Raw genomic sequence first — 26,134 nt, 5'->3', positions numbered from 1 at the left:
GTGTAGGATCTGGCCAGTCCCTGAGAAATTGTTCTTCCTCGACGGACCAGTGTACCCGGATCTTCTCAGGGATGCCTCCGATTGCCTTCATCTTAATCAACATGCTTTTGACTGCACGTGCCGATCGACCAGTTCCAAACATCTTCCAGAACTCGCCACATATTACCGACCATTCAAGACCGCGATTAAACAAACCAAACAAAAACTCCAACTGATCTTGATTCCACACGTCACCCTTTTCATCGCCAACAAGACGTTTGACCCCGCACCTCCCCTTGAATGCTTTGCGGGAATGCTCAATACCAAACTTCTCTCGGCAAAGCTTAAGGTACTCTTTCAGATGCGTTTGATTTCCCGGAGAACCCTCAAGTATTCATCCTCTTCATCTGTCCACGGGCGCGAAGTTGCAACGACTTTGGACATGTTTAACTTGCGCTCGTAAGCAAAGGCTCGGTAAGCTGATCGCGACCGATTCTTCGCAAATTTTGCCTCCATTGCTTTCGCAATATCCACCCAGGTCGTATCTGCTTGCAGAAGCATCTCCAAATGGTCTCGCTCCTCAGGATCCCACTTCGTAAAGCTTCTCATCGCTGGTTGGCCTTTCCTTAAATGACGCATTCGCCCAGCCAATGACTCTGTGGTACGGTAGGGCCGAATCGTGCTTGAAATTTCTCGATTTTGGTCTTGTATGCGAGATCCGGGTTCATAACATATCCAAGGTAGTTATCTTCTTTAGGATCCCATCTCCTCAGAGGTTTGGTTAAGTTGCACCGTAGAGATCAGAACGGTGGTGACGAGGGGGCGAAGAGAGGGACGAAGAGAGAGACCCTGATGAGTCTAAGGGCTGTAGGACGGTCAGTGGCAAGCTGGTTGTTTCGGCAACGTCGCTACCTTCGTAAGAAACTGCTACTTCTCCGCCGAGAGGTGTCCCATCTTGATGTTGATGGTATGGTTGGTACACTGACTCTTCCCAGAGATTCGAGATCAAGGTGCCATAAGCATCACGAAATCCTTTGATGCCAATTCCGTACATGCGACTTTGAATACTGGTCTCTACGCTCTCTAACGCACCCTTCACACTTAATAATTCCTGAGCCCATTTTGGGCATAGATCCGGGTTCAGTAAACTAGCAGTGGAATGCTTGCCTTGATAGCTGTATGGGTGCATTTGGAAATGTAGCGCGTTATCCGCCAAGGCTTCTCGCAGAATATCGCTGGCAGTGTGGGCATCTTGAGGGAGATATCCAGTTCTGATGAACTCCAATACCCACCCAACCCGCTGTTGTAAACGGTGCTGGTCAGGTATTTTCCACGATTTGTCTAAACCGCCAATAAAGAGGGTTTCCCAAAATGCCGTATCCGTAGCGACGTCAAAGTCAGTGTCGAATATTTTCTCATGATAGTTTCGCATAATGTGAATCAAAACACGTAAAGTGGACCCACGATGCTGTGCGAGTTCGCATGGCCTTCGCCAGAAACGTCCCAGCCTCAAGACCCGAAGGGCTTCATTGGTTGTGCGAGCCCCCACACACATGAGGGCGAGGAATTCGTTCGATGGGGTAAAGGCTTCATATCGACCTGCTTCAGACCACCACTCGAATGGCTCTTCTAGGACTGCCTTAGAGCCACTTGTGTCTTGTACCAAAGTCTCGTGTAGAATCTGATTTTATTGGTCTTCTGAAAAGCTGAGGGAGAATGGCTGCGGCACGATGGGCTTGTCTTTCAGCCCGTCCAGAGACGGATCGTACTTCCAGCGCTGTAGAGGCTCAGAAAGAGATTGATCCAAGATCTTGTCCCAAAGCCTGGATAAGCTTTCTTTCAGCCGGACTAGACCGCCGATGAGAACACGGTCGCGCGGCACCCTATCCGCCAACATTTGGGAGTTAACCCGATGCCATAGTTGAACTAAGTCTTGCCAGATTATTATATTACCGGTTGGTGGCTTCGTGGGGATGGGTGAGCCGAAACCAATGCCCTTTTCCGCCAAAATCTGCCGCATAAATTATACGATGAGTACTACAATCCGGCGACGCAGGTGCTCAGATTGAAATGGTGTTTTAATTAACCAGCTGTCTGGTGGTGATTCTTTTATTGTAAGTATAGAACGTTCCAAGGTTTTTGGTAAGGTGTTACCTGTGATTCTTTCCCAGACATCTCTATGGAGCAGTCTTGGCAGATGCCGGGGGAAGAATTCTCCCATAAAGATCCGGTGGTGGTGTGTCGGGTATCCTGAATGTTCGAGGAGTTCGCGAATATGGCAGGAGGTTTTCAACCCATCCTCCAGAGCTGGAATGTGGTAGAATAAATCGTTGTCATGTCTAGAGCCGAGGATAAGACCGTTCTGGTGTAAATGCTGTTTGAAGCGGTGAATCTGGTCCCAGACGAGTCTCCATCTACTGCTTGTGTAGGAAATGAACACAGACTCGGCATTGTGGCGTAGTTGTGTGTACATTGACTTTACTTCGACTTCCGTTTTTTGAACCCCTCGAAGACGCAACTAGGCCACCAAGAAATCCCAACTAATCCTTCCCATAGACTCAGAATGGGCGTAAATATCTTTTTCATGTTGCGCAACGAGACTGATCAGTGATACAACTTCTTAAGAAGTCCAGCAAGTACTCATAATCGAATGAGAGTGTATCCTGGTGAGCTGTTTAGTTGGCAAAGCTCGATTCAATCCTTCGTAAGCTCCTGATGGCAGCCATGACGGGCTCTCAAACACTACATATTGAGATGCAGCAAAAGGGTTGGAACTTCCAGCTTTTGGCATACTGAGGGAGTCTATCAGAACGACGTCGATGAGTTCGATGAGTGTAAGCAGGCATGCAAAATGCCGGCAGGCTTGCTTTATCTCTGCTGTGGGGAACGGTAAGACAGTACCACGAACTCGACTTTATCGATTTTGGTGTCCGCTAGTCGATAATGGGCATGGAAAGTCCCTCTTTCACAACCAATTATGGCTTTTGATATACTGTTCCAGTGTCGGCATGATCGACGGCGTAAGCCGATACTTTCGCTCCCAAAAGTAACGTTCGCCGACTGTCCCACATATACGAGATCCGGTGATTCATCATTTGTGCTGATCCCATGGAGGAGGTACGTGCCAATGACGTTAGGAATGCCATTCCCAACTTCTGTGAGTGGAATTGATTCGAGAACGTCGAAGATGAGTCGTTGGTCACGTTGGCCTAATGCAGCCTGGCAACGATAAGATCTGACGTACGGGTTCAGAAGAAACTCAAGTAGCGCATTCCGAGTCTTCTTGTTGATTTGTTTGACACCAATGTAGCATAGCAGCGCTAAAAGGGGAACCCGTTATGTTTTCATTGGAGACAGTGAGTGCCATGTCGAAGATGTCGTCGAAAATTGACATATAGCGTCTGTCATGCTCCTCAATCCTTTGGACAAGGTTTTGAGGAACTACCAAGGCACGAGTTAGTGTTTCCCGCCAGCTGTAAAATAGGATGGTGATTTTTTCCAACACCACTACTTCCAAAGTTGACTTACGTAAATCCATTTCAGGTCTAGGTCCGCAAACCCTATCGACCTCATCGATCAGGGTGTCGATGTCTGTGCGTTCAAGTTTCATATTAGGCGATGATATAGTTGAGTCTTCTTGGCCGTGATCAGCTTCTCCATCATACGCATCCAGGAAGCCATCTTCTGAAGCAGGACGAGTGCTCTCAGCCTGGAACTCTTCGTCCATTACCAGATCTTTGACAAATTCATGCAGCTCATCGGACGAGTCTGCTAGCTGCGGCCGGGGGCGCACTTCACGCTTACGCTTCTTTACGACTTCCGTGGTCACGTTCAGCTTGTGCCGCTCGTCAATAGCTGTGAGTTGAAAATCGCTAGACGACGAACCCCAGGGTCGCAAATGTCTTGCCTTAGCCGTTGAACGAGTAAGCAAAGGTGAAAGAGGGGAACGAGTCAACACGGCGAACTAACGCCAACAAAGAAAGATAAGGAGAGGAGAATATCAAATTAGGCGCAGGCGTAAGGGAAGATAGAACAGTACCTTTGCACAGGCCTCAAGCAACAAGGGTTACAATTCCTAGCATTAAGGGGCAAGCTGACTTTAATTTATAAGATTAAGGAGACAGGTAGCCCAGGAGTGCAGTTATTGCAACCGTAACCTGCCACAATCACCACAGCTAACACTGCTGTTACCGTCACAAGCACATCTAAATTGCCGCCACTATTTGCTTTAGAGGGCACGCCCAGCCAAATCAATTGAAACTGATGCTGACGGCAATCTGGCAATGCACTGCAAGCTGTGAACATGGCAACCCTATTGCTGCCTAAGAATACGCGCGGTAGGGAACACAATAAGCACTTGACTGTCATTATGTTGCCTTAAACAACGCGACTGACCGACTGGCTTTGCGACTGTAAGCTAAGCAATTACTAGGCGGCCGACGAATTAGTTGATCTGGGTCTTAAGACGGACTTTGTTAGATTATCAGTACTATGAAATAAATTATAAGTCTGTTCTATTTCCTATACAGATTTGTCAGAAGACACAGTCTCCCATGGATGAGACTGCCCTCACTGGCTTATCTATGGGAGAGCGGACGGGATCCCGAGTTTTCCAGTGGATATGGTCGTATGTGCTTATTATTACCTGAGTCTAACTTTGGGATTTGCGCATTGGAGCACTACCGGGAGTGACAAATGGAGTAATACTAAACTGCGGTTTGCGTTGCTAGTGCCCAGAAGGGATATTTGCTACCATCGTACTGCCGTAGGTACCGAAGATTAGGTACCGCCAGTTTAGAGTTTAGGTGAGCGGTGTCCTCCGCTAGCGATCCAGTGCCTTGTGCAGGACAACTTCAACTGCGACTGTCCATTCCCTATCACACAATCTGCCAACGGTTGCACTTTTTCCTACACAACCGTAGACATGGCTTCTGGTCTTCCTATCGCCACGTACGTGTCATTGCACTCCGACACGTAGGGCTATTGGCTGATCTCTTGTGCAACAGAGTATACGTACGAAACCTCGAGGAACGTGCAAAAGTCGACCAGCTGAAAGATGCGCTGCTTCAGATATTCTCTGAGTACGGCAACGTTATCGACATCGTCGCCAAGACGAATTTGAAGGCCAAGGGCCAGGCCTTTGTTGTCTTTGATGACCCCGAGGCCGCGCGTAAAGCCATCGAGGAGGTACAGGGTTTTGAACTGTTTGAGAAGCCTATGCAGCTCTCCCTCGCCCGCACTAGAAGTGATGCGACCGTCAAGGCGAGTGGCAATGATGAAGAGTTTGAGCTTCACAAACGCCGTCGTCTAGCCGAAAAAGGTACAGGCTACTCTACTGATACCCTTCTATTGTCCTGCGCGCGTTCATCTCCCTCTGCGGATAAAAATACCACTTCTACTGACTTTCTTACGCTTCTTTACCAGACAAGAAAAAGGCCTACGAGGCCGCCGAAGAGCAGAAGCGTCTCAAGAGACCCGGTCCAGGCGCTGCTACCACATCCGACAACCGTCCTACCAAGGCCGCTCGCGGTGCCGGCCTCAAGTCCACGAACCCCTCTACAACAGCTGTCATTCCCGACGAGTACCTCCCCCCGAACAAAATCCTCTTTGTGCAGAACTTGCCAGAAGATTACGACATTGATGCTGTTACAAGCATATTTGGTCGTTTTGAAGGTTTCCGTGAAGTCAGATTGGTACCAGGTCGCCGGGGCATTGCGTTCGTCGAGTACGACGGCGAACAAGGGGCCATCACGGCAAAGGAGAACACTGCAGGCATGGTTCTTGGAGACACGTACACTATCAAGGTCACATACCAGCGGCAATAGGTCACCCGCTTTCAGATTGAGGGAGGGCTTCTCTGTTGCGTCGGCGTGTAGGTTAAGAAGGAGGTATGAATGCTTCCAAGACAAAGGCGCACCCAGACCAGCTACCCTAATTATCAAAACATGCATCGCGGCCTCTTTTCTGTACTGGACCGCATATTATGGGGTGCTCAGAAAATAACATCGTTGTCCTCTCCTGCCGCAAGAAGGTCATTTGGCCCAGACGAGTCACCCCTCTCCTCTGTCGCATTGGCGGCCTTTTTGGCCGTAATCTCAGCGTCTGCGGCTGCCGTATCCCTCTGTTTCTTGTTCGCTACCTGCGATCGGCCGTCAGAAATTGAGCTACCAATGTTAAGTGATCATCAATACCTTTTTCAATCTGTAAAACTCTTCTCGGTCCACCTCGTCAAGTTCTGAGTTGATATCTATCGCCGAGGGTTAGATAGGCCATAATAGCATGCAAGTGACCCTCTCAAAATGACATACACTTGATGGTGTTCTCTGTTCTCGGAATGATTACATGCTCGCTTGGGAACGGTCAGTGAATTATTAGTCGGTAAACATCCAAGCATTGCTTACATTGCATTAACTGCAGAACGTCAGTACGAAACCTCAGGGCATGTATCTACTGCTAAACTTACCACGTCGGTTGACGACCTTGATAACTTCGTCCAAGATTACAAAGGCAGTCTTGATAGTATTAGGGTACTCGATCTTCCACAGAGGTAATCTTGATGATTGCGTACCTGGAGACTCGCCAGTTCAACCAGTGCCTCAACGGCACGGGCATATGTTTCGCGGCAGCGCTGGACCTGCTGGCCACCCTTGCCCAGTCCCGTCAGGCCAAAGTCGTTGTTCCCTTCGGTCACGTAACTCTCAAAGGCGGGAAGCAGAACACCCGAAACATTTTCCTGCTTGGTACGCACGCGGAAACGGGCTGACCGCGCGGACTCCTGGATCTGGTAGCCGATATCACCACCCACGGCATACGTAACTTCGGCCAAGGAGAAGGAGGCGATTTGCATTACACGTCCCATCTTTCTCTTGGCCTCGTCGATTCGTCTCGTAATCTCTGCCGAGGTGCAATACCATCCGTTAGTATAAGCCATCGCGGCAAGATCTGGGCTTCGAACCTCGGAATCGTCTGCAGCGCATAACGTGTTAGCGAATCTTTTCTTATAAGAACGGTACTGAGCCTCTCGAGACGTACTTGGTCAAAGCCTCGCTCTTTCTCTTGAGCAGACTGTGACCCGTCTCAGCTCCCTTGAGCTTTGCCTTCATGATTCCCAGCGACTGGCGCGTAGGAAACACAGCCTCTCGATCCTAGATAAATGTGTGACGTCTCAGACAACGATCTCGTTGATTTTGGCTAATTGAAGAGGAGCCTGGCTTACAGGAGCGCCCGACATAGTGGTTGATAGGGATTGTAAGGTAAATTGTACTTGTAGTTGACGGGGTGATATCAAAGAAAAGGTGCGTTCGCTCAGCGACGATTTGTACGGCACTGGTTGACAGGAGGAGGTGGACGCAGCGCGGCCGTTCAATGGAGTCGGCGAGTATCTGGAGACGTTAGGCAAATGGGCGGCGTTGCGTCAGTGCTTCAAGCATACTAGACAAGGCTCCCGTCGCTAAGTGCCTACCTTCAGGTAGGTATCTAGTGGAGTTCCCCTCGGGTACCGGAGTAAAGGCACTTTAGCTGATGCTTTAGCATTCTAGGTAGCATGTGAGTACCTATCTCGGCTCAGAAGCGGGGCATGCCCAGCGTGTCCAGGGGCAAGTACCAAGCCCGTAGCTCTGTATGTCCAATGCCTGAGAGTCCCGATAAGAACGTACCCTGCTTAGAGGCTCTTCCACCTAAAGTGGGTCGTGAAAGAAAAACGTCCCTGGGCTGCTTTGGGCCTGGCGCGAAGGACAACACGGCATTAGGCGCTGGCATCGTGAAGGAAACGATTGTCTCCAGGACGCGCCATGATTTATCTTTGAACCGCGTCGCTCGTCTTTTCAGCAACCTACTGTCTCAACTAGCGCATCAATGCTTAAGGTGTCCAGCACTTGAGCTGTCACGATTGTCTTTCTCATGGCTTTTGGGCCATTCGACTGAATCAAATATGCCTGCCTCTGTGCTTCTCCACGGCTCTCAGAGGCGTCCAGATCTACACCTGGTTGTAAGTAAATTCCTGGTTTCTCCTGCGTAGCGGCTTTTAATTTATGTTTCTGCTGTCATTGATAATGAATCTGACAAAGTGTGCTAGGGCGACGAAGACTCTGTGTACGAGCAAGACATCCTCCGCAACCCCGGAAGCATCAAGCCATGGCTCGCCTACATACATTTCAAGTCCCAGCATGGGACCGTACACGAGCGCGCGTTTGTTCTTGAGCGTGCCTGTCTTCAGCTTCCACGATCGTATAAGCTTTGGAAGATGGTATATAAACATGATTGCATACTAACTTGGGCAATGGCTGACAGTCTAACAGTATCTTACTTTTCGCGTTAACCACATTTCAAAGCTGAACGCTGCTACTTTCTCGGCCGAATATCGAAAGGTCAACGCCATGTTTGAGCGCGCGCTGACTCTCCTGAACAAGATGCCTCGGATCTGGGAACTTTATCTCAAGTTTCTGCTCCAGCAACCGTTTGTTACGACCACACGACGAACTTTCGATCGAGCCCTTCGTGCACTACCACTCACCCAGCACAACCGAATCTGGGCCCTCTACAAACCCTTCGTCAATTCCGTTGCAGGAATTAGCGCCGTCAAGGTTTGGCGCCGCTACATGCAAGTCCATCCCGAGGACGCCGAGGATTTTATAGAGCTTCTCACGCAGGTGGGTTTCTTCACGGAGGCCATCAAAAAGTATATGGACATCCTCGACAACCCGCGGTTTACGAGCAAGCATGGAAAGGGGCATTACGAGCTGTGGAGTGAGATGGTTGACTTGATGGTCGAGCATGCAGCCGAGATTGAAACTGGCCACGAAACTGGCATTGACGTCGACAAGATCGTTAGGAGCGGTATTGTCCGATTTGCCGATCAAAGAGGCAAGCTATGGTGCGGACTGGCTACATATTGGATACGGAGAGGCAGCTTCGAGCGCGCAAGAGACGTGTTTGAAGAAGCAATCACAACGGTGATGACGGTCAGAGACTTCACACTCGTTTTCGACTCATACACCGAGTTCGAGGAGTCTATTATTGGAGCTCTCATGGAGGTTGCTTCGGATCGTGCTGACAAGGGTATTACCGATGAGGAGGCGGATTTTGAACTCGACATACGAATGATGCGCTTCGAGCAGCTCATGGACAGAAGACCTTTCCTTCTCAATGATGTCGTCCTGCGCCAGAACCCAAATAACGTATCGGAATGGGAAAAGAGGGTAGCCCTATGGGGAGACAACAAGCTGGAAGTAGTTCAGACATACACGGCTGCTCTTGCGACAATACAGCCAAAGAAGGCCATTGGGGCATTCCACCAACTCTGGGCCAATTACGCCAAATTCTACGAGCGCGGGGGCGACCTACGAAATGCCCGCATCATCATGGAAAAAGCTGTTAAGGTGCCGTTCAAATCAGTCGCGGAACTGGCCGACATGTGGATTGAATGGGCCGAGATGGAGCTGAGGAACGAAAACTTTGACGATGCCGTTCGGATCATGGCCAAGGCGGTCCAGGCACCCAAGAGATCGGCAGTTGACTATTTTGACGAGACATTATCACCGCAGCAGCGCGTACACAAGAGTTGGAAGCTCTGGAGCTTTTATGTGGACCTTGTCGAGAGTGTCAGCTCCCTGGAGGACACACGGAAGGTTTACGAACGCATTTTCGAGCTGCGGATCGCGACGCCGCAAACGGTGGTCAACTACGCTAATCTGTTAGAAGAGCACCAGTATTACGAGGAGTCGTTCAAAATCTACGAACGTGGTCTCGACCTCTTCAGCTATCCCGTCGCCTTTGAGCTATGGAACCTCTACCTGACAAAGGCTGTTGATCGCAAGATCGGCATCGAGCGCCTGCGCGACCTTTTTGAGCAGGCCATTGAGGACTGTCCACCTAAATTCGCCAAAGTTATATATCTCATGTACGGCAACCTAGAGGAGGAGCGTGGCCTAGCGAGACACGCGATGCGAATCTACGAACGTGCGACAAGAGCGGTGGCAGACGAGGACCGGGCAGATATGTTCAACTTCTACATCACCAAGTCGGCATCCAATTTTGGGCTGCCGTCGACGAGGCCCATCTACGAAAAGGCCATCTCCACTTTGCCCGACAACGAGGCACGAGACATGTGCCTAAAGTTTGCCGACATGGAGAAGCGTCTTGGCGAGATCGACCGGGCACGGGCTATTTACGGTCACGCATCACAGTTCTGCGACCCACGCACCAGCCCGGAATTTTGGGCAAAGTGGGAGTCGTTCGAGGTGCAGCACGGCAACGAGGACACTTTCAAGGAAATGCTGCGTATCAAGCGGAGCGTGCAGGCGCAGTACAACACCGACGTCAACTTCATCGCGTCGCAGGCCCTCGCCCGTAGCCAGCGACGGCCTGAAGAGTCGGGCGACCCGGAGGTGGCCGATGCCATGGCAGCACTCGAGCGACAGGCAAAGGCCCCCGTAGGATTCGTGGCTGCCAGCGACGCCGCCAAAACGACTAGCACAACTGAGACACTACCAGCTGCAGCAACAAACCCAGACGCTATCGACATCGATGACCTTGACGAATAAGGCGTAAAAGTTTCTTCTCGGCGCGATGGCGCATTGACTAGTTTAGGTACCATCATACAGACAGGACTTCAGAACCATTTCCGGTTCCCAACCCTTGCAATTCAGTTAATTCCTCGTTTTTCTTACTATCAGCCTCGCTGATACGGTGTGACACCCCTTCCCCCATGTACAGTCTGCTGGGCGCTCGCTCGACGGTTGTTGACCCCTACTTTTACAACGTGGGCCAGTCGGCTGTTCCCTCGGGTCCCTTCAAAGGCTGTTATATTACTTTGAAGGCGTCTTGGTGTAGCCCTTCTCGGTGTGTTTCTCGTGGAAGCTAGAGGCATAATTGCGGTCGACATGACCATCACGAGAACCAGGAGTGGCGTAGATGGAACCCTTGCGCTTCTGGAAGCGGCTCGGTGGCACTTTCGAGGCGTCTGAATAAGGGTTGCATGAGATTAGCATGCACCGGCGCGGATCCCAGCGGTAGGAAGCAGGCGGTCAAGACTCACCCCATTCGTCGGTGCTGGCCCGTCTATCTGCAGGCGACGAGGAAAGGGCGACAGCAGGCTCTCCGTCAAGGATGGCTAGCGAGGTGCCAACCTCAATAGACATATTCTCGGTTCTGGTCTGGTCGTCTGGGCTCAGGATGTAAGCAGACGGCTTGTGTAGCGGAGGGTGATGAAGGAGTGAAACAAACCGGACATGTTGAAGTCTGGTGTAGGGCGGTGGGAGTCTTTTGTGTTAGTTCAAGGCAAGCGTATCAACTTCTCGGCCGATGAGATAATGGTTGGCAAGGACGTAGGTTAAAAGTATCGTGAGTTGAGCTGTGTCGCGGATGGGGATAGGTTATGAGGTTGGGGGAGAGAATGTAAATGACAGGACGATTAGCGGAGAGAGGAGGGGAGATGGAGTTTATGAAGGTCCGGAACGATCAGTCAATCACCATACCCAGTTCCGGTAGCGTTTGGTGCGTGTCACTGGTGTCGCCGGAGGCAAAGCCAAAGTGAGGGAGGAGACACTAAGACCGAGGTACCAAGGTAGGCAAGATACGGCAGGAGGCCGCGGGTGCACACACCACCACACCACACCGCGACAAGGAGAGACCATCTACTTTTTTACTTAGTCTAGGACGGCGGGCAGGTCGGGCAGTCACCTGCCGCTTGCCATCTCCTTTCTCAGGCGAGTAAAGCACGAGTTTGAATAACACTGCGTTGCTGTCCCGTCACAATCGCGTTGATTTGATGAACGAAGCCGTCGATCACAGCTACTTCTTCTACGCTCTAAGCCAATTGAGGCAGGGGGGACGCCGGCGCACATCCTCTACATGCCTTGGATAGTGAGTGGCAGTAGCTACTTGAGGTGACTGACTGCTCTTCTGTGTTTACTGATGGGCTTCGGTTCAGGTCACTTTTGAGTTTGGATTCGCGAGGTGGGTGTAGTTTGGAGATGTTCTGCTTCGGCAATGAAGAAGCACAGCCATACTAATGGCTAAGGATGGTTTTGGATGCTGGGTAGGAAGAGCAGCAAGTAGGCGGGCAGAAGGAAGCCAAGGTTCCACGACTTGAAGTGTATCCTAACTAATCGCTGTCTTTGGTGGGCGGATTACGTAGCTTGTTATACTACCCCTCACATTGCCTATGAATAGGTATACGTTTCTGGGGTGGTGTGATGAGGGCTCGCTAGGATGGTTAACGTTCGATCGTGTAGGTCGATGTAATTGGGTAAGCGACTATTCGTTAGAGGTTTCTCATGGTACGTACTGCGTAGAGAAAGGCAGTTTGGGTAGGTGGTTGTTTACCTAAAGTGAAGAATTAAACAGGTGCTTGATGTTGATATTACTGTTGGAGAGCACAACACCTAGCTCTTCTAGTAGATGCTGTGAACGTCATTGACGTCACACACACACGGCGTGGTCAGCGAATGGATAGGTGGGAGGCAACGGTAATCCCCCAAGCTCTGGTGAGACTTGCTCCAGTGGTCTAGAGTGCCTCTTGCTTCTGGTTCATTTATTCACGTCGTGTTCCATTTTGTCCACACACACACACACACACACACACACACACACACATGCCTCCTTCTAGCCTCCATAATCACACCCGCATCCAGACAAAATCCATTTATCGATCCTCCCCAATACGTATTTGTTATTGTTTGCAATACAAGCAGACCTACACACGCATAACTGTGTCCACATGCGCACCCACAGTACACACCTCGTCTCAGTCAAAAGGTTGCACGTGGTAAGGCACCCAAGCCATCTAAACTTGACTTAGTTATACTGTGTTCTTACCAAAAGGGCTAACTTAGGATGAACAGTTCTGCTGCCATTTAAAACAGTGGGCAATGGCAATGAGGTCTGAACTGCGACATGTGTTCATCCTTAAAAGAAGGTTATGGTTATTGACGCCGGTCTTGACCGGTTTATGTTTTTGGTGTTGGTCTTGTTAAGTCCGGCCGCCACCAAAGCACAGACAGCTTTGGTGTTGGTCTGTTAATTGCCTAGGTACTTAGCTATGTCGTTTGCTCCTGATGCAACTTACTTCTCAAACCTACTTCCCTTTTTTTTGCCTTTTGCCTTCGGTCCCGTCCCCCCCTTTCAGTCCGATGCCATCACGCCACAACTCATATTATCGTCTTGTTTTATCTCATCCCAAAGTAATTTGTCCTGACACCCCAGTTTAGGTTGAATATAATACCCCAAGGCGGATAGTTTGCAAGGCATTTTGAACTTGCAAACGAAACAGTCCTGCAGTCATGCAAACCGTGTGACAGTAACCATACCCCGACGACCTCGCAGCCCCCATTGCCATACCTGCCTCGCCTATCTCTTCAAGCGAGAGAATGTCGTGAGCCTAGGTTGGGAAATCGTCTCTGAGGCTCTCTCTTCCAGCAGAATATATTAATCAATATTCCGTGAACGAGAAGAGACCGTCAAATGCAGCGCATACGACATGATCAGCCACCTGACCAATAGAAATCGAATGTGGCAAAGTCACTTGCAAGGTGGAGAGAAAACAACAATTTGCCAGTAAGCAGTCAGAGATTGGAATTATGTACTATCAGCGACTAGACACAGTCGGAGCCCTCTCCAGATACACGGGCATTAGCATCAGCATCAAGTCAGCAGCCTTGTTTATCGTCACCCATCCTTTCCGTCCTCGTGGATCCCTCTCTCAACCCTCGGTGACAGCCCCAAAATTCCAACCTGTCTACCTGTCTAGATCTCCTCGCCGTCAGCGCGGAGCTCAGCCAGGTAATCGGGGTCGTCCTCGGGGGCGGCAGAGGGTGTCTGGGCACGCTTGATCATCTTCTTAAGGAGATCGTCGGAGCGCTTGATGGCAAGCATCAGATTCCGGCGAGCGGCAGCGGGCGTGGTGCTGTTAGCCAACTGAACGGGAACGACACCGCCGAATGGTCCGGCACGAGCGCCGTTCTGGCAGCGAACCAGACAAACATTGGGCTGGCCGGCAACGGTACCAGTGCAAGTCTGGCCGGCAGGAATAGCGGCCTTGAGAGGGAAGTCCGTCTTGGCACCGTCACGGTTGCGAGAGTTCTCACCCGGAGGGGTGGTGATGACGTTGATGTTGGTCCAGTCGGCACCAGTGCCGTCGGCGTTGATCATGCAGTCGTAGGGGCCTGCGATATCTCATGTTAGTCCCGTGCTGGGCCGAGCACCTGGGCGCGAATGAGTTTGTTCACTTACCAGCACCATCACCGTTGACCTGGTGCAGAGTCATGTCGACGGAGCCGCCAGCGGTGATTTGAGGGAGCACGTCGCCGGTCTCGGCCATCAAGGCCTTCGTGCCGGCCTCGAGATCGTTGGTGCCACCGCCTATGGTCTCGCCGAATGTGTCGGCTGCCTCGCCCTTGAAGCGGGTGCTGTCCGCCTGGAAGGGGTTGCGGCGTGTTCCATCGCGGGGAGTGCTGGTGTCGATGCCGAGGGCCATGCCCTTTCCACCAGCATTACCAGTGGCGGAGATGATGGCAGCGTGGCCAGCAACAATGTCGGCGGTGGCCAGGAGGCCGATGACGAAAACACTCTTGATGGAAGAAGACATTTTGATATGGGAGAAGGTAAATCCTGGCCGGCAGGGATAATTTATACAATAAAACGTTAGGAGAAAAAAATGGCCGGATGACTCGAGGACTGCTGGATGCTGAATGCTGGATGATGACGAGGAAAGAAAAAGAAGGTTAGGACGGGAGGTTGAACCTGTCTTTATAGGAAGATGAGGGTCCAAGAGTATGAGCGATGTCGAAATATCTGATGTCGGGACGACCGTAACACGCCTCCGTCTCTCACCCTACTCCGACTCCCACGTTTTCGTAACGTGCTTCAATCCATTGCCTACTGTCCTCTGTTACTCTGACGAGGCTGGACAAAGATCTACCCAGCATCCAAAACCGCCAAGCCAAATATGTTTCCCTGGAGGTGGCCTTGATGCGACATTCATTGGGGGTGGCTCGAATCCAGACAGGCTACCTCTTCTCTCTTCTCCCTCTCCCTCTCTCTCTAGCACAGACATGTCGACGACAACTACGACGAAGAGTGCAATATGGCTGGTCTGTGGCGAGGTCAGGGAACAGAGCCTCAAGCAAACCTCAAGCCGGGGGGGGTGTGTGCAACATGAGGCGATGATGAACAGGGACAGGCATCAAAGTTTCGGAGTTGGTGTGACCGAATGTCGGCCGGAAGGCCCAAGCTCAGGGCCCGAAATCAGGACGGCCTTGATCTAACCCACCCATGATGCAGCAGGGATCCCAAAGGGGCAAAGAACAAGCACTTACACGCCTATGCCGCTCAGGCCCGTATTTTATGTGGCCTTTGAGCTTCTCCCTCCCGAGTTTCCTTAAAACGAGTATCGAAGATGGCGCCGAACACGCAAGCCGTATCGTCGAAGTCCAAGAATGATCCACCAGACAAGGCTAGGTAGATGATGGGACTGCCAGTTGTTGGCACCATTTCTTGCAGGATGCTGCTGGCTTGCGCGGTTCACATACACTAACACGCGCACGTAACCTAAACAGGGGAAGACGATATAGGTCCGTGTCTGTTCTTATCGGTTACCCACCAGCATGGTTACAATGACAGCCTCGTTGCCCGGCAAGCTGAATAAGATCAAGGTTAGGTGAAGGGCCTACGTAGGACACAGTGCCACAGAAACTAGCTATGCCCAACTATGTTTGGACCTACGGCGGGAGCACCCAAAACGGATCTGGAGCATTGGGTACAATAGGTCGCGGCAAGTGATGCAGAAACAAGCCACCAAGGAAAAGGTGATGGCCCAATCGAATCCCGTGCTGCATTCAACGGCAAATACACGTGCGCATATGATCTGCTGTCGCAAGGCGAGTAACCCCAGACGAAGAGAAGGTAACGTTCCAAGAGTGCTTTAGCCTTACTATGACGCGAGAGCGAGGGACAAACGGCTGTAGACGGAGCAGATTGCTGCAGCTAGCAATACTAGAAAGCACGCACGGATGGCGCAGTCAAATCAAGGTCTGTGGTCATACGCGTCGCGCAGAGACAGCATAGAATAGGGTTGACGGCGTTGGGAATGGCAAACCATGATACCAACGACAGAACAAGCGCCGGGTAACAGCGGTAAGTCGGCTGTGCTCTGCAATGATGAGTGCTTCTTGCACGGCGGTTCGACCCATTTGGGTCAGCACAAGGAAGACGACGACCAGCCACTCGCAAACCGAGTGAGGCGACAAGGACAGGAAATTGGAGCAGGGGCGGCGGCCAATGGAGACGGCGAGAGCAATGCGGCTGTGGTGATGCTGCCCCTGCCTGTCTGTCTACCCTGCCTCAGAGCCCCTGAGCCTTGCCTGTTTGCGTGTTTTTAAGTTAAGGCCACCAGCGATAGCGTTGTCAATATTCGCCTAGAGCCCACAATAAGAGCTGCAATTGTTGCTCACAGCAAATAGCGGACTGTGAAACAGAAAGATCCGAACGGCTAGTGGAGATACCGGACGCCGTTGGAGCGTGCGCATGTACGCCGGGAACCATGATCAACATGATTGACCGCCGTATGCAAGGCCCCCATGATGGAGACAGGAGAGCAAAGGGGGAGGGGACAGGGCCCTGGGTCGGGGCCCCCGTAACGCATCATTGACAAGCATTGAAATGCATGCATGTGCTCCCGGGGAAAGGGCTTGGAAGTTGCAGTATGAACTACCTAAAGTAATTGCTCTGTCACTAGGTATTAGAGAATGGTGGCAAGGGGTGGGCCGCCCTCCGAAGCACACATCAGCAGGCAGAGAGGTTCTTTGGGCCATGTTGAACTCCTACTATTCCTCTCGGGACAAAGTAATCGGAAGGTCTGGAAGCAAGGCACAAACAGTCACGACAAGCCTCAATGAGACAGGCGTCGTTTGGAACAGACTGCAAAGGGCTGCGCACTGGCCATGAGTGAAACCGAGCAGTTGATGTCCATAACTGCAGAGCCAATCGCAAGTGTATCCGGCCAGCGTCAGTTGGGTAGTTTCTGCAAGACCAGAGGCAGCCATGCAGCACATCATAATCGGCCATAGCCGACTATAGATTCGCAACGAACGGGGAATAAAGAAGTCAGACCTGGCTGTGCTGTGTGGGGGAGGCTGACGATCAAACAGAACAATCTCAAACATAGACTCGAATGTGAGAAAAAAGGACTGTGTTTCAACGCAAGCTTCCCAGCGACTCTAATTTAGGCCTATAGAATGGATGACATGATGACATGCGACGTCAAACCCTCATCAGGAGCCCACCTAGGTACCGGTAAGGCCTCCCTTCAGCTAAGGTACGGGGAAGCTACAAGCTGTCAGCACGTGCTAGCGCGGTAGACCCGTGCACATTACAGCAAGGCGAGTGAGTATCTGTGTACCTTGCAGCTAAGTGCTATGCCTGAGGGTGACAAAAGAAAACACAAAAACTGGTACACTTTAATTGACGCAAGAATGCTACTATCGCAAACAGCGCACAACATCAAATCAACTAATATACCATACACATCCATTAAATTTGATGGAAGACTGTTCTTTCTGCCACCAAGTACTTTTTCCCTTATGTCAATTACGTCTTTGGTAGTCTAATTGGGGTGAAATCAATCCACTTGCTACCTTTGTACTAGGTAGGTATCTGGTCATTGTTGCGCCCTTGCTACCGTTTAAAATGGTCCACTTACATAGGCAGGTATCAGACAGAGCATTTATTTGTCTTCTCCAGCGTATGCGTGGCCATAAGGTAGCCAACTCACCACCCTACGCAAGGTACCCTCCCTACAAAGAGGGCTTAAGCTTAAGACGCCTGCAGGGCCTTTAAATGGCCATGATAGCATTCAGGTAACCTTCGCGGTGTTAAGGTAGGTGGCTCCTCTGAGTCCTCTCAGAACACGACCTGCTCCAGAGCCCGTCTCATCTCACTTTTACCCCTTGAACTAGGTAGGTAATGTTGCACCCTCGGCGGCAGGCCCTATACCCCACCTATTACTCCGTATGTCTCATCTTTTTACACGCTACCAGTTAGCCGCGTATCAGCGCTTCGTATCGAGACCTCATCTTTACCTCGAACCGTTAGTAAACCCGACTCGATATAGACGTCAACTACGTTTGCAGGCTCGCGATTTGTTCCAGGAAACTGCCTTCCCGTTCATAGGCACCCTCTGACATTCTGAGCCCGTGCAGAAATGTCCTATACGGCAGTTCTCTAATCTACATCGGCATCAGAGTCCCCCGCCAGCGCTTGCGCTCGCGCTCGCGCCCCCGTCTCCACTATCGCTGTTACCCGTCACTACCAAACCCATTGGCTGATTTGAGAAGCGGTCCTGGGTCGCTTGCACGAAAACGGCTTCTCGAAACTGACGGATCACAACTTGCGGCCTTGCGCAGCGCACACTCGCTCGTCCCTTCTCCAGAGGCTCCTCTCCATTGAGAGAGTCTGCAGCTCGACCTGATACTCTCTCGACTGCCGGGCGTGCTGTGTCATGCTACGTGTCTGTTCCCAACTTCGACTTGTCCCAACCCGGAAACGCTGCGAGGTGCTACCGCCACCCCCTTGCCTGTACCTCATGAAGAGAAACTTTGATACTTTTGTGGGCCGTCCTTCTCCCTCTTCCCCGTCAAAGATGGTCGTCACCAATAGCAACGGCACAACCACCAAAGCCGTCGCCCCGACTGTCCCGCTGAAGCTTAGTCTGAGTGCCAAAGAGGAACAGCTGAAGGATCTTCTGATCGATGTTGCCGCCTTCATCGATGCGTCCGGTCGTTCACCCGAGCCCCTCATCCTGCGATGGGCGGGAGGATGGGTGCGTGACAAGCTGCTTGGTATTGAGAGCCACGACATCGACACAGCCATCAATGCCATGACCGGCTATGCCTTCAGCCTAGAGCTCCGTAACTACTGTGCCCAGGATGAGCACGCCAAGAAGCATAAGATTGGCCCGGATGATATGGGCAGCCTCCATAGGATTTCTGCCAACCCTGACAAGTCCAAACATCTCGAGACGGCCACTACACGCATGTTCGGTCTTGACGTCGACTTCGTTAACTTGCGGAAGGAGACATACACTCAGGACAGTCGCAACCCTATGGTGGAGTTTGGCACCGCCGAAGAAGACGCTCTGCGCCGAGATGCCACCATCAATGCACTTTTCTACAATCTACATACCGGTCTGGTGGAGGACTTGACAGGTGGTTTGGCAGACATGAAGTCTCGTCTCATTCGGACTCCTATGGATCCATTCCAGACCTTCACTGACGATCCCCTAAGAGTGCTAAGGCTGGTTCGTTTTGCAAGCAGACTTGACTTTTCCATAGACTCCGCCGCAACTGCTGTCATGGCCGACGCTCGCGTCCTTGACGCCTTGAAACTTAAGATCAGTCGCGAGAGAGTCGGGGTTGAGATGGAGAAGATGCTGAAGGGTATGTCTGAATGTGTCTATATGGCCCTGCCCGCGTATTACTCATGGACTAACGTAACGGAACTTGAACAGGCAAGCGTCCACGCAGTTCCTTGGACCTCATCCGCACTTTGGGCCTATACGAGGCCATCTTTATGAATCCAAACAACATTCAGCACCCAAGGCCGGACCTCTCCAAGTGGCAGTTGGTCTACGATCTTCTTTGCAGTCTTGCGTGCAATAATGTCCCGGGGTCCATTTACGATGTCCTCGTCAAGTCTGACGAGGCCGCATACTACGCTTGGAGCCTGACCGCAGTTATCCCGTATTCACACGTGGAGAATGAAATACACCTGCCGAAGCCCAGGGTGACGCTGCCGTTAACAACCTTGGTGGCCCGAGAGGGTATCAAGGCTCCAAATAAGCTATGCGATGTCATCACTGCAGCATATCGCCATCGATCCAACATTGTTGCTCTGAAGCAGAGTGTTTGTGCCAGGGATTCTACTGCTACCGAACGGGACACCCTTGGTATGGCAATTCGCAAGTGGGACGGTCAAGGAACCCACTGGCGCGTCCAGGTTCTTTATGCCCTGCTTGTTGAAGCCAAGGAAAAGCTGCCGTGCACCACAGATGCTGGTAAGAAGCCTAAGATCTCATGGTCTATTTCGCACGTCGGAACTCAAGACTCACTCTACTATAGAAAAGATTGATTTTCTCTCGGGCTGGCAGACTTTCTTGGACCATTTGGCGCATCTGGACGTCATGGAGGCGCCGTCTTTGAAGCGCCTGGTCGATGGCCGTATGCTAGCCAAGGAGCTCGGAATTCGCCCGGGCAAGTGGATGGGGCGAGCTTTAGACGTGTGTGTCGCCTGGCAGCTTCGTCACCCAGAAGAGACGGACCCGACTGGGGCTATCGATGAAGTACGGCAGAGAGCAGGCGAGTTGGGGATCCAAGGTGTATGAAATGATAACAGCCACCAGCAACAGGCCACGGTCTCTATAGACTTCAACGATCTGGATACCAACAAGGACATTCGCCTTCATCCTTGTATCCAGGTTTACGTACACTCATGTCTAGGCTAGGGCTGTGCTTGGACAGCCTGATAGTGCATCATGTCATGTTTACACGTTGGGACGGAAGTAAACGGTCGTTCCACAGAAGAAAAGGAAATGCATAGCTGTGACGAAAAGTCCAAGCCAAAGTTAACCCATATTTTTCGGCTGGACGTTTCCACTCACATCCGAAATTCGGATAGGTTGCACGGGTACACAAAGAATTGAATAAAAAAAGTTACACGTAATACATAAGCTCTGTGAAGCTCGATAAGGATAATACCGTGCGTTAGTGTCATATTAGCACTGTCTCAGCTCAGGGTGCCATAGAATTTGGGGAATTGGGAATTCAAGCTCCATTGCTAGAGTACAAACCTCACCAACTTCACACGCAATTCGCGAATGCTACTGACTTTTCCACCATCAATTCTATCCTACAACTCAAGTGATATTATCCTGGGAACTGCTGCCTCACCGCATCGTCTGCGATCGCCTCAGTGATAGTTTGTCAGTCATTCAGCTGTCTTCTTTCTGCCTACAACAACTTTCTTATCAGAGAAGATGTTGCGTGAAACAGTTGAAGCATGGCAGAAAGCCGCCTCCACCAGAAATGCATTGGATTCAGACAAAAGTGTGTCTCGATGCCCACCGGTTCTACAAGACTACCGCCACTTGTTGTTGCCAGCTGACAGTCAGAGCCAGTTCTCCCAGACAAGTGTACCCTTGCGAACCTCGCTCACGACCTACCTGAGTGCAAATCTTTGGTGAGTCCTTTCATGTGCACGCAGTGTGCAATCTGACGACTGTACAATAGCCACAGTGCCATGTTCTTGAGGTACTTTTGCGATGCCTCAAGAAGATCAAATGCACCAACAGAGGCTCGCAAGACAAAGGGTCCATCCAGCAGCTTGCAAGCCATACTATAGAACTATTAGGCCAGCCCTTCTCTACTTTACACTCTATGGACAGCCCCGCCGTGGCAGAAAAGGCATTGGATGTTTTGAAATGCCTTGCTATCGACTTTGCTGCACCACTGGACGAAAAAGACTTGGTTTGTGTTGCCGCCTACACCGACAGCCAGGACGCATGGACAACCCCCAGTGCTGCGTCAAGCTCCGAAGACATCCTGAGCAACTCTTTGAATAACGACACGAGACATGCATTCATCGCGTCAGCTGTGCTAGAACACTTCATTCGGCCTGTTTTCTCCAGGACAGCTTCAAACCGCATTACCTCAACTGGTAGAAAGGCCCATTTCATCAATGATGACAAGAGCCAGGTCACCCGCGACTCTGTCACAGGAACTACTGAATCGAGGCCCTGGAAAAGCACCCAGGTCCATGCCATCACGGTCTTTGCATGGGCCGTGAAACATGCCAGCGTTTGTTGATTCTTCTTGCACTACTTATTGCCTGAATAAGATGCGTAGCTGACACGCTGCTTTCTATAGGAATCTCTTATCAGTCAGAGCTGGCCGCTTTTTACCCCAGTCCTGCTCGCCCTTATAGATGATACAGAGACCAAGTTCAAAAAGAAAGGCCTTGTCGCACTACAAGACTTTCTCTCAAGATGTCCGCCCCACCTTATCGGAAACACGGGTCTCGGCGAGGTCTTCGAGCAGTCTGTGTTCCCCTCGCTTCTCTCCCTGCCAGGTGTAACGCCAGAAGATGAATCTCTTCAATTGCTTGGGCCAGCATACAATGCCATCACAGAGCTAGCCAAGACCTGGTTTCCCAATGGCGAGAGCACACCCGCAAAGATGAAACTCCTCATCAAAGTGCTCAGGGAGGGCGTACTTGCCGGTTACTGGCACGCATCTGAATATGTTGGAGTTGTAGAGCTGCTGGCTCAGAAGTCCATTCCAATCATCAGCCAACTTGGTCCGTACGCCGTACCCCATCTGAAGGCAAGTCCGGGACTCACACGTGCCGCTCTCCACGCGCTAACCCTTCACACAGGAACTTCTGTCCATGTTCTCCGCCATCATGACTGACCCGTTCCTCGTTTCCTGCGCGACCTGTATCCAGGCTGCTGCCCAGGCATTATCCATTGTCATGCTTAATTGCTGGCCAAGGATCACTCAGACATCACACTTAGGTGCAGTGCTGAGGACCATCAGCATTTGCTGGCTGAACGTACGAGACGAAAACATCAGAACACCAGGGAATGCGGCAAACGAGAAAGCCTTGGCAGACGTGGCCAAGCTCGCCCCCATTCTGAGTGCCATCTTGGCAGCTGCCAACATTGTTCCCCACGAATATTACTCACAACTGTTGGCTGTTGAACCCAGGCTTGCGGGGCTGTTGGGTGATATCAGGATTGCAACAGGGGCCGAGGGCGAAGAACACAAGACATGCCATCTCAGTCGATTGGCTGCTGCTTGAAGAAGGACTTGCCGCGCAGCCACTTCCTATATGCCTTGTAGCGCTTCTTCTGAGAATCTTCTTCGGTGACGGTAAGAGGGTTGCTCCCGACTTTAAGTAGCTCGGCGTACACAGCAATGTCCTCGTCAGCACCAACGGGGGTGATAGCATCGCTCTGCCAGCTACTCTGAACATAATGCTGATATTCGGACTGGTTCTCAGCCTGTACCTCAGCCGATACCACCAAGGGTAGGTTCTGAGGATGGCTAATGTAGCGCTCATAGTCCACAGCTTCTTGCTGGCTGACGGATGGATTGAGAGACTCATTGACGGCCTTGGTGAACGTCCACTGGGCAGCTTTTGTCTTTTCCTGTGCTGTAGGCTTGGTCTTGGGGGACCCTTGTGGTTCTGCCTGAGTTTCCTTCATGATTCCATGGTGTCCTGTCACTCTATCCTGCATGGGCTGGAGCCAACGGTGAATGGAGATACCTTTGCCACCCGTCGTGCGGTCTGACATGGCGGATGCTGCCTCCATATCCCGAGGAGACTTCAGATCTTGCGGGTCCACGATTGTCACCTCTTTCTTGGGCTTTTTCTTCTCGTGGGCGTCCATATCTGTCTCGTTACGGACCCTGAAAGGACTCAAATCATACCGACCATCTTGTGTGGACTTGAATGGTATGTACTTGATGGTCGAGTTCATCTTGTAAGGAAACATCTTGAGGAACGACGAGAGGGTGGACGGCCGATAGTACTCAACCCAGTAATCATCAAAGAACGAGACTGGCATCTTTCTCGCCTCGCCGGGAGGCGGGCTGTACGTTGGGAACCTCCTTTCTTGCAAGTTTTCCGCGGTGTACCAGTTGATGTAGTCTCGTTTCGTCTTCTCGGACCACGCACGCGGGTCAGCATGATGAAGATAGTAGTCAGTCGCAAGGTCCCACAGCATCGGTTGCCCCTGGGCAAATATGTAGTTGCCGAGGAATAGGTTGTATGCCTCCTGGCGCTGGCCGTCGAGGAACGAGTTGTTGTAGTATCTTTTGAAGCTCTCTATCATGTCGCGGGAATGGCTGGTCCACTGGTTGATTTTGCGGTATGTCTCCATGGTATTGACAAGCTGGGATCCTCCGTACTGTACAGCTATGGTGTCGCCATGATCATGATACATGTGGGTGAAGAGATTAACAGCATCCGTGTCATAGTTGATGGAAGTGTCCTCGAGAATGCCGAGCGCGTGAAGCTGGTGCCCTAGGGCCCTCTTGCCAATGACGAATTGCGCCGCATTGGTGCGATCTAGACAATCAATGCAGTTGGTCCGAGCAACGCCATTCTGGACACTCGTCGGGTACACTTTCCCATCGCCGTCATGGAAGAAACCTGTCGTGGTAACCACATCCTCGGCAATACGTTCTAGAGTGCCTATAACGTCCTGATCTCGACTCTTTGCCGCTCGACTCATGTCCCAAGCCTTGTGGATGATCTTACGACCCTCGGGTAGGAACTGGTTAAGATAGTTGATGGCATTGGTGTATTCCAGCAACAACTTAGACTCTCGCGGTGTTCTCTCTCTGGCCTTTACTAAGTTCAGTACATAGATGGGGGCACCGTAACGCTCGAAGAGGTTGTCAAAATGAAGGGCAGCTGCGCTGTAAAACGGGTCGACTAGGTTCAGCTCGATCGGCGGCTTCGGCGTCACACCCGTGTTGTCCTGTGTCCAGTATAGAGGAATACTGCCTCTATGCTGGACATACGAGGTGTACTGCGGGCTGGAGAAGAGCCTGGGTCCTGGAGCGTGAAATGACGTAGTCAAAGCCTCTGAAACTATCTGTTCTGTCTCGACATCATTGGCGACATAACCCTTTTGACACCCCACAGGTCAGTGATCGATTATTCATTGGGAGATTGGGGTTTATCACGTTAACTTACTAGGTCATTGGCTCCACGTTTGAGAAATCTAGCTCCAGCAAAGAAGCGGGATCGGCGGGCAATGATGGTGATGTATGCAGTGCGGCCGTATATCGACAGAGCTACGGCACAAATCATCAGCTACCTAACATCGACTTCGGCGCTTGAGTTAGAGAAGACGCACCAGCCTGGTCAATGTAGCCGTGGATGATGGGATGGCACCAGTCAAAGGGGTCTTTGAGGGCCTTCTTCGCCGGTCGCAGGAGATGACTGTTCCACACAAACATGCCATTGAAGTCATCCATGGCCCCCGGAAGTCCACGGGCAAGCGCCTCGCGCTCCCTTGTAAGATTGTGCTGGAGAGTACGTGTAATGTCGTATGAGTAGCTGTAGTAGAAGGACCTAGTAAGGTCTAGATTGTTGAGAATGCCGAGAAAGCGAGATTCCTCGGTATTTCTGACGTCGGCCTTGAATCGATTTGGTGTGAGCGGCACCAACTCTGTACCATCAACTTGATAAATGTAATGCCCCCCAATCATGGCAACCGTACTCTTTTTCGTGATCAAAAGCATGTAGTAAGGCCCCGTAAATTTGATAAAACCCAGCAATCCCCAGGCCGTACAACGCAGCTTGATGCCTCCCGTGCCCTTGTTCCCATCGTCAATCGTGTCCAACAGTTGGTTCATCTCCTTTTGGCTGTAGATGATCTTGTCATCGGTAATGCTCAACTCCGAGTCGTCTGCTGTACGTTCGATCTTGAGAATCCGGTATCGCTGCTCGGTCACATCACCACCGACTATATAATAGCGTGTGGCCGTCTCGTACAGGCTGAACTTGTGCATCTTGCGATCCAGGCGATCGAGGCCCATCTCGTCGTATGTATCCGCTACACGGCCAGCAGAATCAGGACTCGAAGTCCGTACAAAGGGTTTGGCGACTGCGGGCTCGTCGTCGGCATCGTCTTCTCCAGGTTGGTTTTGCGTCGCGGCGTCGGAGGATAGAGCTTTGGCAGTCTCGTCATTATTGAGCAGCGGAAACACCGGTGACAAATCCCGGCCTAATTCATCTTGATTGCCGTCTAAAGAGAAGTCCTTGGAGGGGTTGAAATCGTGCGACGCCAAAGGTTGAGCCATACTTAGGCGGAAAGCCCTGGCTGTATGCCTTGTCTTTGGTTGTCATAGTGCTTGACTATTTAGGTCATAATATATAAACTGACTGTTGCAATGCTGACCATCGCGGATAATTATTAGAGTTATCAGTTTAACCCTAATAACTCTTGACTAGCTACTGTATTAAGGAAAAATATAGAATAAGAGTTTAAGATATAAGATAAAAACAAAATATATAGAATATAAAGTATAAATATGAATATAAAAATTATATTTGATTTTTCTGCTACTAAAATATATAATATATATATAAA

At 51.1% G+C, this 26,134-nt stretch overlaps 11 protein-coding genes across 11 annotated transcripts; 4 read left to right on the top strand and 7 right to left on the bottom strand.

The window, feature by feature from the left end:
* Positions 1-760: 760 nt before the first annotated feature.
* On the bottom strand, positions 761-1,411 carry LY79DRAFT_577302 (uncharacterized protein; the record flags this gene model as incomplete). The annotated part of the gene is made up of 1 exon (XM_060559869.1): positions 761-1,411. The coding sequence occupies one exon, from the start codon at positions 1,409-1,411 to the stop codon at positions 761-763; it is 651 nt and encodes a 216-aa protein (XP_060417138.1).
* Positions 1,412-1,798: 387 nt separating this feature from the next.
* On the bottom strand, positions 1,799-2,704 carry LY79DRAFT_58464 (uncharacterized protein). Its single transcript, XM_060560417.1, has 3 exons — positions 2,134-2,704; positions 1,933-2,085; positions 1,799-1,862 (listed from the first exon to the last, which is right to left on the bottom strand). Exons 1-2 carry the CDS (start codon positions 2,450-2,452, stop codon positions 2,003-2,005), a joined length of 402 nt encoding a protein of 133 aa, XP_060417137.1. The 5' UTR covers positions 2,453-2,704; the 3' UTR covers positions 1,799-1,862; positions 1,933-2,002.
* A 520-nt stretch (positions 2,705-3,224) lies between these two features.
* On the bottom strand, positions 3,225-4,347 carry LY79DRAFT_678781 (uncharacterized protein; the record flags this gene model as incomplete). Its single annotated transcript, XM_060564510.1, has 3 exons — positions 3,225-3,420; positions 3,508-3,943; positions 4,171-4,347. 3 exons carry the CDS (start codon positions 4,345-4,347, stop codon positions 3,239-3,241), a joined length of 795 nt encoding a protein of 264 aa, XP_060417136.1. The 3' UTR covers positions 3,225-3,238.
* A 244-nt stretch (positions 4,348-4,591) lies between these two features.
* On the top strand, positions 4,592-6,141 carry LY79DRAFT_58424 (RNA recognition domain-containing protein). Its single transcript, XM_060560387.1, has 3 exons — positions 4,592-4,929; positions 4,986-5,299; positions 5,404-6,141. The coding sequence occupies exons 1-3, from the start codon at positions 4,904-4,906 to the stop codon at positions 5,802-5,804; spliced, it is 741 nt and encodes a 246-aa protein (XP_060417135.1). The 5' UTR covers positions 4,592-4,903; the 3' UTR covers positions 5,805-6,141.
* Positions 5,972-7,210, bottom strand: LY79DRAFT_667305 (ATP synthase subunit D; the record flags this gene model as incomplete). Its single annotated transcript, XM_060563353.1, has 9 exons — positions 5,972-6,118; positions 6,171-6,226; positions 6,288-6,328; positions 6,381-6,390; positions 6,443-6,491; positions 6,548-6,873; positions 6,935-6,945; positions 7,012-7,124; positions 7,196-7,210. 9 exons carry the CDS (start codon positions 7,208-7,210, stop codon positions 5,972-5,974), a joined length of 768 nt encoding a protein of 255 aa, XP_060417134.1.
* Positions 7,211-7,909: 699 nt separating this feature from the next.
* Positions 7,910-10,520, top strand: LY79DRAFT_509789 (pre-mRNA-splicing factor SYF1; the record flags this gene model as incomplete). The annotated part of the gene is made up of 3 exons (XM_060554090.1): positions 7,910-7,966; positions 8,054-8,224; positions 8,277-10,520. 3 exons carry the CDS (start codon positions 7,910-7,912, stop codon positions 10,518-10,520), a joined length of 2,472 nt encoding a protein of 823 aa, XP_060417133.1.
* A 132-nt stretch (positions 10,521-10,652) lies between these two features.
* Positions 10,653-11,326, bottom strand: LY79DRAFT_58319 (uncharacterized protein). Its single transcript, XM_060560308.1, has 3 exons — positions 11,203-11,326; positions 11,015-11,140; positions 10,653-10,939 (listed from the first exon to the last, which is right to left on the bottom strand). The coding sequence occupies exons 1-3, from the start codon at positions 11,207-11,209 to the stop codon at positions 10,785-10,787; spliced, it is 288 nt and encodes a 95-aa protein (XP_060417132.1). The 5' UTR covers positions 11,210-11,326; the 3' UTR covers positions 10,653-10,784.
* A 2,396-nt stretch (positions 11,327-13,722) lies between these two features.
* LY79DRAFT_667302 (uncharacterized protein) lies at positions 13,723-14,563 on the bottom strand (the record flags this gene model as incomplete). Its single annotated transcript, XM_060563352.1, has 2 exons — positions 13,723-14,141; positions 14,209-14,563. The coding sequence occupies 2 exons, from the start codon at positions 14,561-14,563 to the stop codon at positions 13,723-13,725; spliced, it is 774 nt and encodes a 257-aa protein (XP_060417131.1).
* Positions 14,564-18,613: 4,050 nt separating this feature from the next.
* On the top strand, positions 18,614-20,353 carry LY79DRAFT_587982 (poly A polymerase head domain-containing protein; the record flags this gene model as incomplete). The annotated part of the gene is made up of 3 exons (XM_060560853.1): positions 18,614-19,409; positions 19,481-20,026; positions 20,091-20,353. The coding sequence occupies 3 exons, from the start codon at positions 18,614-18,616 to the stop codon at positions 20,351-20,353; spliced, it is 1,605 nt and encodes a 534-aa protein (XP_060417130.1).
* Positions 20,354-21,004: 651 nt separating this feature from the next.
* Positions 21,005-22,436, top strand: LY79DRAFT_509761 (uncharacterized protein; the record flags this gene model as incomplete). The annotated part of the gene is made up of 4 exons (XM_060554087.1): positions 21,005-21,074; positions 21,146-21,207; positions 21,258-21,824; positions 21,894-22,436. The coding sequence occupies 4 exons, from the start codon at positions 21,005-21,007 to the stop codon at positions 22,434-22,436; spliced, it is 1,242 nt and encodes a 413-aa protein (XP_060417129.1).
* A 368-nt stretch (positions 22,437-22,804) lies between these two features.
* Positions 22,805-25,844, bottom strand: LY79DRAFT_509634 (SAC family polyphosphoinositide phosphatase; the record flags this gene model as incomplete). Its single annotated transcript, XM_060554075.1, has 3 exons — positions 22,805-24,664; positions 24,733-24,833; positions 24,896-25,844. The coding sequence occupies 3 exons, from the start codon at positions 25,842-25,844 to the stop codon at positions 22,805-22,807; spliced, it is 2,910 nt and encodes a 969-aa protein (XP_060417128.1).
* Between the last annotated feature and the right edge of the window lie 290 nt (positions 25,845-26,134).

Source organism: Colletotrichum navitas (assembly GCF_030913465.1).
Source record: "Colletotrichum navitas strain CBS 125086 chromosome Unknown LY79scaffold_12, whole genome shotgun sequence".
Lineage (NCBI taxonomy): Eukaryota > Fungi > Ascomycota > Sordariomycetes > Glomerellales > Glomerellaceae > Colletotrichum > Colletotrichum navitas.
Note: the sequence above shows the minus strand (reverse complement) of the source record. Positions and strands in the feature narration are given on the sequence as shown.

Bases quoted from the DNA above. Each gene is read 5' to 3' on its own strand.
- LY79DRAFT_58464 (XM_060560417.1), bottom strand. From the start codon at position 2,452: ATGTACACACAACTACGCCACAATGCCGAGTCTGTGTTCATTTCCTAC. The intron at 2,086-2,133 runs GTAACACCTTAC...TTACAATAAAAG, and splicing joins TGTCTGGGAAAGAATCACAG to AATCACCACCAGACAGCTGG.
- LY79DRAFT_58424 (XM_060560387.1), top strand. From the start codon at position 4,904: ATGGCTTCTGGTCTTCCTATCGCCAC. The intron at 4,930-4,985 runs GTACGTGTCATT...CTTGTGCAACAG, and splicing joins TCTGGTCTTCCTATCGCCAC to AGTATACGTACGAAACCTCG. The intron at 5,300-5,403 runs GTACAGGCTACT...CTTCTTTACCAG, and splicing joins CCGTCGTCTAGCCGAAAAAG to ACAAGAAAAAGGCCTACGAG.
- LY79DRAFT_58319 (XM_060560308.1), bottom strand. The intron at 10,940-11,014 runs GTGAGTCTTGAC...ACCCTTATTCAG, and splicing joins GGCCAGCACCGACGAATGGG to ACGCCTCGAAAGTGCCACCG.